This window comes from Saccopteryx bilineata, chromosome 2, assembly GCF_036850765.1.
Source record: "Saccopteryx bilineata isolate mSacBil1 chromosome 2, mSacBil1_pri_phased_curated, whole genome shotgun sequence".
In the NCBI taxonomy this organism is placed as follows: Eukaryota; Metazoa; Chordata; class Mammalia; order Chiroptera; family Emballonuridae; genus Saccopteryx; species Saccopteryx bilineata.
Window position 1 is genome coordinate 306,074,931 of NC_089491.1, and position 10,626 is coordinate 306,085,556.

The 10,626-nt window shown below is 42.5% G+C and overlaps 1 protein-coding gene across 4 annotated transcripts; it reads left to right on the forward strand.

The window, feature by feature from the left end:
- The first annotated feature begins 1,097 nt into the window (after positions 1-1,097).
- Positions 1,098-10,142, forward strand: PPP1R15B (protein phosphatase 1 regulatory subunit 15B). 4 transcript variants are annotated; one of them, XR_010729395.1, is made up of 3 exons: positions 1,103-3,572; positions 6,845-9,831; positions 9,892-10,142. XR_010729395.1 is itself a non-coding variant. In XM_066261611.1 (2 exons), the coding sequence occupies exons 1-2, from the start codon at positions 1,671-1,673 to the stop codon at positions 6,856-6,858; spliced, it is 1,329 nt and encodes a 442-aa protein (XP_066117708.1). In that variant the 5' UTR covers positions 1,098-1,670; the 3' UTR covers positions 6,859-6,969. The 4 variants fall into 4 exon arrangements, 3 of the variants coding, with proteins under 3 accessions (XP_066117708.1, XP_066117707.1, XP_066117709.1); XM_066261611.1 differs by lacking the exon at positions 9,892-10,142 and having other exon boundaries at positions 1,098-2,985; positions 6,845-6,969; XM_066261610.1 differs by having other exon boundaries at positions 6,845-10,142.
- The last annotated feature ends 484 nt before the right edge of the window (positions 10,143-10,626 follow it).

Consider the following 10,626-nt stretch of genomic DNA (forward strand, 5'->3'; position numbering starts at 1 on the left):
TTCTCCTGGCTTCCAAAAGCTCTTCCTGCTGTCCCTAGTGCTCATAACTGCTACCTCCGTTCTGTAATAGACACTTGACTTTAGGGCTGTCAATTAAAACATTTTAGCAGGAATAAGGAAATTAACTGAGACCAAACTCACAAGAGAATCAAAGAAAGCAGCTAAAGTTATCAGACAAAATTTTTTCAAAGGATAATGATCTGTGCTTTCTTCTTTGGATGGTGTATCCTGTAGGTTCTGGGGGCTCAGTATTACAAATATGATTTGAATGCGTTGCCTGCTGGGAAGCATTAGAGATTAAACAGTTCAGGGGACTATGTTTCTTTCCTCTCCTGTGACTTCAGTTTGCCCCATTTAAAAGGGATAGTCTCATAGGGATCCACCTGAGAAATAAGAATTCACATTTTTTGTGGTGGTTGTATGTGAGCTGGGTGCTGAAAAACCTCAAAGCTAGATTCCAGGCAAAGATAAGGAGTGACTTAGAAATCCTAAAATTGAGGGAGCAGGAATGATTCATTTATCACTCACGATTTTTCACTCCTGTTACTATTCATTCCAGACTATTCATGTCTTAACACTGTGTTAGAGGTACTGTATATTAACACAGCATTGCCTTGCTCATTAGACTCCTATCTCAGGTGATGATCTACTCAGCACTCACCAACACTGAACGCGGATATTTGCAAGTGTGAGATAAGGGTGTACACTCGGGCATGCATTAGGCCCTTAAGATTTTTTTTTTTAAATAGATGATTTTTTAAAATTCATTTTTAGAGAAGGGCGAGAGAGACAAAAGAGAGGAAAGAGCAGGAAACATCAACTCCCATATGGGCCCTGACCAGGCAAACCCAAGGCTTTGAACCGGTGACCTAAGTGCTTCAGTTCGGTGCTTCATCCACTATGCCACCACAGAGTCAAGCTGTTAGACCTTTAAACCTCCCGGGAACTCCTGGGTTATCTGGAAATGTTCGCTCTCGCCCAGAGGGCGGGGGGAGGCGGTCTCCTAGGAAACCGCGGAGAAGCACGTGCGCACGCGCAGTGCTCAAGCCTGGCTGATGCAACCTCCCGCACTCTACCGAGGGTAAGGAAACTGACGGGGACCCAGGCCAATCAGCATCCTCCCAAAAGAGTGCGGAAGATCCCGCCTTCAGGCTCTGCGAGTGACGATCAGCGGTGTCAGTGGTGAGAGGCTGGTGGCGTATCCGCCGCCGTACTGGTTCCCATCCGGTTGCCTGGGGGTGTCCGGCCTCGGCGCTGGCCGTGCGGCCATTTTGAGCTGGGTCTGTTACGCGTCTGCCTTCCCAACCCTTCCGGGAGCGAGCTGTGAGGGGCTTTTAACCGGGCCGTTTCTGGTTGGAAGTCACGCTGCCGTCGCGAGAGGCCTCCTCCGCATGGTGTAGAGACCGCGAGCGGATTAGGACGCTTCCTCCCGCCGGGATGGGTGTCGACACCGCCGCTGCCGCGTTCTGCGCCCGCCTCTCCGGACTGCGGCCTGCTTCTGGCGGCCGAAGCCGCTGCCCTCTGTGGCTCTTCTGCTGGCCGGGGGACCGGCAAGGGGCGCCGACTCCGCCGCGAGGCGAGGCCGGGATTGTGTAGGCCTCTGCGGATCCACCTGAGCTCCAGCCGCCGACTCCGCGCACCTCGCTGAGACACTGCCAAGAGCAGGAGCGATGGAGCCGGGAGCGGACCTGCCGCGGGGACGCCCGGCGTCCCGGCCCGGCCACCTGTTCCGGCTGTCCCTTCCTTGGCGCTCGCCGCCAGGCACTGCCAGGTTCCCCACACCTCCTGCCGCAGAGCACCCCGGGGACCCCAGACCGGTTTCCCCGCCGCGGCCTGAGGCTCGGACCAGCTACTGGATGAAGCTGCTTTCCCAGCTCTTCGCCCCGCTCCCCAACCTGCTTCAGAAGCTGCTGATTTGGAGCCAGCTTTTCGGTGGGATGATTCCGACTAGATGGCTGGATTTCTCTGGAGGCTACAGCGTCCTGAGAGCCCTGCGGGCTCGGGAGGAACCGGCCGCCCCCGCGGCGAGTTCTCTGCGGCTGGACCCTTCGGCCGACCCAGCTGCCAGTCTTCTGGACTGGCTGGAGGAGGGGATCCCCTGGCAGTGCTCGTCCGCCGATCTAGAATTGGGACTGAAAGCCAGTGGCCGGACCTTGGACCCTGCGGCCCGCGCGTTTCTCCTGGAGCCGCAGCTGTGGGGAGTGGAGCTGCTGCCTAGTCGACTTCAGGCCCAGCTGGTCTCTGACCGGGAACTTGGCCCTTCGTACTCCGGGCCTCGAAACATTCAGCGCTTAAGTAGTTTCAACGCTGTCTCCTATTTTCTGAAACGCCCTGACCTGGATTGCCTTCCCCGAGTAGAGTTTAGATACCAGGCCGGCGTCGGAAGTGTCGAGCTAGCTGACTCCCCCACAGTAAGCCCAGAGGGCAGCTCTCCGTCTGAGGACCATTCTCACCCCCAGCCACTGAATGCAGAGATCACTTGCTCCTCCGGGCAGGGATGCTCACCTCTTTCTAGGGAAGGCCTGCCAGAAATTCACCATATTCGCATGAAACGGCTGGAATTCCTTCAGCCGACGAGCAAGGGGCAAGCGTTACCCACCCCCGACCAAGATCATGGCTACCATAGCCTGGAGGAGGAACACAGCCTTTTCTGGATGGATCCGAAGTCCTGCAGAGGTAGTTCGACACAGTCTGTTACTCCTGCTGGAGCCTTTCCTGGAACTGTCCAGGATCCCACGGAGGAAAAAATAGAATTGACTAAAGAGGTTCCTTTTGCTTTGGAAAAACAGGGCCCTTTGGAAAGCTGCCCATCCTGTGAGGCATCTATGGAAAGAGACCCTGGGGAGGACCAAATAAGTGTAGTTGACTTTTCAGACATAGGAGAGGACATTCCCATTTCTGCCAGACCAGCGTGTAGTAATAAATTGATAGATTATATTTTGGGAGGTGCATCCAGTGACCTTGAAACAAGTTCTGATTCAGAAGGTGAGGATTGGGATGAGGAAGCTGAGGATGATGGTTTCGATAGTGATAGCTCACTGTCAGAATCAGACCTTGAAGAAGACTCTGAAGGGCTTCACCTTTGGAACTCTTTCTACAGTGTAGATCCTTATAATCCCCAAAACTTTACAGCAGCGATTCAGACTGCTGTCAGAATTGTTCCTGGAGACCCTTCTGACTCCAAGAAGGATTTGTCTGATAAGTGTGATCTAGAGAATTCTCTCCAGACTGAAAGCCTTCCTGAGTCTCCTGACCATAATTCTGGGGAGGAAGATGACTGGGAATCTAGTGCAGATGAAGCGGCGAGTCTCAAACTGTGGAACTCTTTCTGTAATTCGGATGACCCCTACAACCTTTTAAATTTTAAGGCTCCTTTTCAAACATCAGGGGAAAACTGGAAAGGCTGTCATGACTCAGAGAGGCCATCTGAGCCCATTGTGGCCATTTCTGAGTGTCACACTTTACTTTCCTGTAAAGTGCAACTGTTAGGGAGCCAAGACAGTGAATGTCCAAACTTGGTACAGGGTGGGGTTCTTTCTGGAAAAAGACACGTGCATATCAAAAGAAAAAAGGTTTGTTTGTTTTAACTTGCTTGATAGTTTGTACAGACTGTTTTGATGTGGTTAAAATATAGCAGCATGACTTTTCATAATAGTGCATATGTTTGAAGAAGACCTCTGAGGTCCTTGGTTTGAAAAATGACCCTCTTTTTTTCCTCTTCCTGTCAAAATAGATGTTGTCAAGGAAGTGCCATTTTCATTTGAGTTGGCAATTGGGAACTATAGACCCCTACAAGCAAGCTTCAGCTTTTCACTTTTTTTAAGGAATAGAAAAATTAAACCTTGTTTATACATGATTTAATTTTTTTTTAAATTGGGAAGGTTCTAATACAGCCATAGAATTTAAAAATATTAAATGTGTATATCATAATAAGTGTCTTTATTCCTGTCTATTCGTACCCAGAGGGATGATGGTACCGAGGAGCAAGTCAGATTTATCTGGGTTTTTTTTTTTTGCGGTGAAAGGAAATAATTTTAGTATTAAAAACTATGTGATATGTACATGATTTTGATTGCTGGTCATAAACAATCCAGTAAATAGTATCGCCTTTTCTTTAAGAATGCAGTACTAATATCAGCCAACTAAAGATTAGGAATCATGTAAAACAATGATGATTATTTACTTGATCTCTCTTCAGTATTGCTTCTTATTCCCAGGTTAGTCTTAAAACTTTATGGAGCATTTTATCTTTCAGCACATTATCAGGTTAACTTTACTTTTATAGTCTTTATTTTTCCCCCTCTATTGTTTATTCAGCTAAAGTTATTAATCTTCCCCAAACACACATGGTATCTTTCATTATATAGAAAAGTTTCTTTAGTTACCTGTACCTTTATTTGTACAGAAAAAGGAGTGAATTATTATTGACCTCAGATTCTTAAGTGTTAGGGAGTTTCCAATGGACAGTACCTTCATCCATTGGCTTCAGATGTCCATTTTAATACTTTAAGACTATTCTTGGGGTAGAAAATATCTTTTAAATGTGGTCATCTTATGCCTCACCTGTAGATACAAAATAAGTCATGTTTGAAAATTAAATTTTAGATTATACTTCTGTGAATGTCATCATAGAAGAGCTTTTCTTTGTCTTTTTAAGGGGCCTCTGACACAATAAACTATGTATTTAGTAAATAGCTAAGAACAGTCGGGCAATGGAACGAGCACTTGGGGACCTGTGTTCTCTGCTCCTGAGTGGTTAGGGCCAAGAGATTTGGGAATCTAGCCTGGGAACTAACTTGACCTCTCATGGTCTTGAATCACTCATTTATCTGATGGGAATAATAATATCGTATGAATTATTGCATGACTCAAATGAGATGAGTAAATAAGACTCAATTCATTGCTTTAAATGGTAACTTATTATTCAGGGATGTCAGGCCAGTTGCATGTCTCATTTTAGCCTGCTCATTAAGTAAAAATGGGATGAGTCAAGTAGGTTTGAGACTATTGACTGAACTAGAAGTAACATTTATAAAAGATTATGTCTAGCTATGATTAAATTATTTGACATCCTTTGACTACTTGCCATTCTTGAGGTATATGGGAATAAATTGGTAATGCCTAATTCTTTTAAAATTATTTTTATTTATTCATTTTAGAGGAAACAGAGAGAGAAGGAGGGAGGAGCAGGAAGCATCAACTCCCATATGTGCCTTGACCAGGCAAGCCCAGGGTTTTGAACCAGCGACCTCAGTGTTCCAGGTTGACACTTTATTCACTGTGCCACCACAGGTCAGGTGGTAGTGCCTAATTCTTAAAATGAAAGACTTTGAAAGTGCTTAACAGTACAGATTGTGGAACCAGACTCAGGGTTTGAATCCTGATTATACCACATAGAAGCTGTGTGATTTGAACAAGTCAGTTAACTTGTCTACAACTGTTTCCTTATCTGTACAGTGGAGATGATGATAGATAGTACCCCTTAGGATTGGTATATTAAATGAGATAACAATTGTGAAATGCTGTGAAAAGATCCTGGTATATGGTAAACAATTTGTAAGTGTTATTTATCTTAGTGACAGCTGAATAAGGGATGGTAGAATGCAATATCTAATAAGATTTGCATATCTACTGATTGCCCTCGGGGGCATTCCTTGGCCTGATGTAAAGGGAATGAAAGTGGTAGGCCACAGTGGGATTAGCTGATGTAATTATTGAACATACTTTAAAAGTAAGTACCTATTTACTTTTGGAGTTTGATAATCTTACAAAGAGACAAGTAGGGATTAACAGGGACTGTCACTCATTACATGTGATCATATATATAATAATAATCACAATTTCATGTATCTATATAGTGATAGTATATTGAAGAGGAATACAAGAATAGTGTTAAAGATATGTTAATTTTTCTCACTTTATTAAGTAAATTTCTTCTCTGTATCCTGATTACAAAAGTAATGATATAAGAATAATGCTACATGTTCATGATTTAAAAATTGGAAAGCACTGACTGAAATTTCTTTTAAAAAATGAGGAATAGAAATAAGTGAAGGTTTCGTTAAAGCTTTTGTGTTATAAAAGTACTGACTTCCAGGTGTATATTTCTGAAATATTTTGTTTGGAAACTTTGTCATTTTGGAAGAAGAGTATCGCAGAACTGTACTTCACTAAGAATTTTTTAAAAGTAAGGGTTAATAACATCAGGAAAATCACAGTTCCCCATTTGGATTTATTTTATTAACTTCAAAAACTAAAAGGGGGCCTAGGATGGATGACAGATGTCCACTGATTTTTATTCAGATGCCATCTAGTCAATCAGAATTCTTTTTTTTTTAACTTTCTTTGATAGTTGAGGCCAAATATTCCTATAAGATATATGATATTCTGAGAGAATTAGTAACATAAGAGTTAATTACCTCACCTGACCAGTGGTGGCGCAGTGGACAGAGCGTTGACCTGGGACACTGAAGTCCCAGGTTCCAAACCCCAAGGTCACCAGCTTGAGTGTGGGGTCAACAACATGAGCCCATGATTGCTGGCTTGAGCCAGAGATCGCTGGCTTGAAGCTCAAGGTCTCTGGATCCAGCCCAAGGTTGCTGGCTAGAGCAAGGGGTTGCCGAGTTAGAGCATGATGTCACTGGCTGGGCTGGAGCCCCCCAGTCAAGGCACATACCAGAAGCAATCAGTGAACAATTAAAGTTGATGCTTCTCATATCTCTCTCTCTCCCCCCTCCCCTTCTCCCTCCCTCCCTCCCTCCTTCCTTCTCCCTCTCCCTAAAAGTTAATTACCTTGATGATTATAAGATCCTAGAGAGATTAAAGTTAGTCTTTGTCTTCATAGGTAACCTTCCTTGAAGAAGTTACTGAGTATTATATAAGTGGTGATGAGGATCGCAAAGGACCATGGGAAGAATTTGCACGGGATGGATGCAGATTCCAGAAACGAATTCAAGAAACAGAAGAGGCAATTGGATATTGCTTGACATTTGAGCACAGAGAAAGAATGTTTCATAGACTCCAAGAAACATGCTTCAAAGGACTTGATGTTTTTGAGTCATGTTCAGATGATTTGATAGTCTCTGGCCCTAGCATACACTAACTTACTTCAGAGGTTTCTTTTAAAACAAAAATTGGCAGCTGTCCTTTGACCTTTGTTTTTTAGGGGATATGTAACTTGGATCCAGCAATCTTGTTTAATATTGTTTTGCAACATATCTCACTTGGAAATGTTCAGGATTGAAGCCAAGCCCTGATAATGAAGGAGGAGATGGTGTGATTTCTAATCCTCCCATTTTATTTAGTTGGATGTGTTTTTGGATGTTTGCTTGTTGAGGTGAAAAGGGAACCTTTTAAGGTGTACTTTTGCACTTCAAAACTTCCTTTTTAGGGATCAATATAGGGTTCAAAGCTCATTTTCCATTTTAATTTAAATTATGTGTACTTGTCTTAAAAACTTTGGACACTTCTTTCTTCCCTCCAACATTCTAAAATTAATGGGCTTTTATGTTTTCTCTGTATTTTCTTATTTCAGTGATTTGATCCTTCTCCCTTAAGGGTAAGAAAATAGTCATGCTGTCAACTTAAGGCGCATTATCTCATGTCGCTTACCTTCCGAGAATGAGTTGGGCTGAAAATGTGTGGTGGGTTTTTATTGCTAGGCTAAGTTCCACCTGAGATACTTACAAGGCCTGCTACAAAACCAACGTGTGGTACTCTTACTTTTGGAAAGCTACATTTTTCTTCCACATTTGAACATCTAATATATTTAATTTCTGTGGAAAGTGTTTTTTGGAGAGGCTTCAGTGTATGTTATTGTGGTTTTCAGTTAAGTGGTTCTTTGTATCTTTTAACAGATGGAAATTGTTGTAAAAGGCATCAGAAAGTAATAATTATATCATAGGCATTTAATTTTTTAATTAAAAGTCTAGAATTTTCCTAGGAAGAAGGTAGACATCAGAGCAATTTGGTTTTGTTGTATATGCTGTCAACACAACAGTGTTATTAATGTCAGGCGTTGGCACTGTCACTTTTAAGACCTGTCAGGGTGACACTATAAACTTGGAAATGGGCAGTTCTGAATTTTCCAGATGAAAATATAAAATAGAGACTTCAGTCAGTATCCAAGTTTATTGTGTTCTGTTTTAATAATGAGAGAAGTGGGGCTTATATGTTCAGGACAAGATAGAAGTATAGATAAAACAATTAGAAAGTCTTAATATCTGTAGCCCAAAGTTTGCTTTTGAGTCCAAGTTTTTGCAGTGACTGTATGTGCCTGGTTTATTTATGTAACTACGTGTTATGCATCTGTTAGGTTGAAGGAATGTTAACCAACTTCTTAATTGTCTATTTTTACTTCATGTGCCTCAAGCCACAGGTCATAAAAAATGTGAATAGATTAGATGACCCCTTAATTTTGAACTTGTATGATGTGGGGATGATTTTTCATCAAAAGTGCTTGCAGGGTTACTACCTCAGTTAATAATCTACCTGGTCATTGTTTTATTTCTATCTGGTTTGCTCTAAGAACTGCCTAGTGTTAATTTATATATTCATACATAAACACACTGAGAGTGTCACATGTAAAAGTTGGTCAAATTTTTGCAGAGCCCTTAGTCAAGGTGTTTAGTGCTTTTCCACTTTAGGTAGTCAGGGAATGCATAGCACCATAGAAGCAGGCTAGTTCTAGATACCAGCTGGTCAGGTGGAAAGAAAGCATTATTTACCTTGAAAAGAACTTTTTGAAAATGTATAGGCATTCTTTTTAAAACCAGAATGAAGTATACTATTTTATGTCAGATTTCAGTTGTGTTTTATGTTTCTGAAATCTAGTACCTATGCCTCTTTGTAAAAAACGTTATCTTGACATTAATTGAATTGTGGAAAGTTATTCCTTTAGAATTCTAACCTCAGCGTCACTACCAAATGAGTAACAGCTTGGTTAACAATTCTCTCATTTACTACCCTCCTTTAAAAGAAGTGATCAGAGGATGGTGAGAAGGACAGAAGGGACCTTTTTTTTTTGTATTTTTCTGAAGCTGGAAACGGGGAGAGACAGTCAGACAGACTCCCGCATGCGCCCGACCGGGATCCACCCGGCACGCCCACCAGGGGCGACGCTCTGCCCACCAGGGGGCGATGCTCTGCCCCTCTGGGGGCGTCGCTCTGCCATGACCAGGGCCACTCTAGCGCCTGGGGCAGAGGCCAAGGAGCCATCCCCAGCGCAGAAGGGACCATTTTTTTTTTTTTTTTTCCTTTTTTCTTTTTCATTTTTCTGAAGCTGGAAACAGGGAGAGACAGTCAGACCGACTCCCGCATGCGCCCGACCGGGATCCACCCGGCACGCCCACCAGGGGGCGATGCTCTGCCCATCCTGGGTGTCGCCATGTTGCGACCAGAGCCACTCTAGCGCCTGAGGCAGAGGCCACAGAGCCATCCCCAGCGCCCGGGCCATCTTTGCTCCAATGGAGCCTTGGCTGCGGGAGGGGAAGAGAGAGACAGAGAGGAAAGCGCGGCGGAGGGGTGGAGAAGCAAATGGGCGCTTCTCCTGTGTGCCCTGGCCGGGAATCGAACCCGGGTCCTCCGCACGCTAGGCCGACGCTCTACCGCTGAGCCAACCGGCCAGGGGGGACCATTTTTTTTTAAGTTGGATTGAAGAAGAAAATTTTTGTTTCAATCCTAGTTAAAATAAAGTTAAACCTCCACCATTTTAAAAAGAAAATTCTTGGAAAAAATTTTTTTAATTCTTGGAAATTTTAATTGAACATTTTATACATTTGAAGTCTTGCAGTGGTGCTTTAAGTATCAATGTGTGTGTATGTGTGTGTGTGTGTGTGTATATATATATATATATATATATATATATATATATATATGAAAGACTTTGTACAGACAGGTAAAATTTCCCTTTTTGAGTGTTGAAATGTACCAACAACACCTCTTCATCTATGACCTAAAATCAAAATTATCAGATTTTATTTTTTTATAATTTAAATAAGATGAGTTTAGGGGACTAGAAGAGTTTTAAATTGACTTCTACAGATCCAATAAGTAAAATGTAACCAATGGGATTTTATAGTAAAGTTCTATTTGTGTATATAACTTAACTAATCTGTAAATTGTAATAAATATATTTACAATTATTACACGTGATTTTTTCAACTTTATAATTTATGGTTTGTACTTTAAATTGGTTCTGGAATTACTGAGCAAGATTTTCTGGTTTAAATCAGGTATTTTTATAGAATCTTAGGGCGGCTGGACAAATTTCTCTGGTTTAAAATGGCTATGTGACATATAAATTGCATCTCAGCTACTTGGAGGGCGGGAATGGGATGAGGTAATTATTATAATTGCAAACCACGTTTTAGTAATAGAATTTGGTTCTTCAGGTTTGAAAGGCCCCACGTAGAGAGAGGGTTTGAATCTAAAATTGGTTCCAGCCATCTACTTCTACTGTGAAGAAAACAGTAAAATTGAAAGTACAAGCCGTAAAACTCATGCTGGGGTTAGCATAGTACCTATCTTTCCCCTAAGTAGCGGGGAAACCTGCTGCTCTGTATTATGCATTATTATTATTTTTAATTGTTGTATTGATTTTTATATATAGAGAGAAAAAAACATTGA

Coding starts and splice junctions, on each gene's coding strand:
- PPP1R15B (XM_066261610.1), top strand. CDS start 1,671: ATGGAGCCGGGAGCGGACCTGCCGCGGGGACGCCCGGCGTCCCGGCCC. Junction 3,573..6,844: donor TGCATATCAAAAGAAAAAAG/GTTTGTTTGTTT, acceptor TTGTCTTCATAG/GTAACCTTCCTTGAAGAAGT.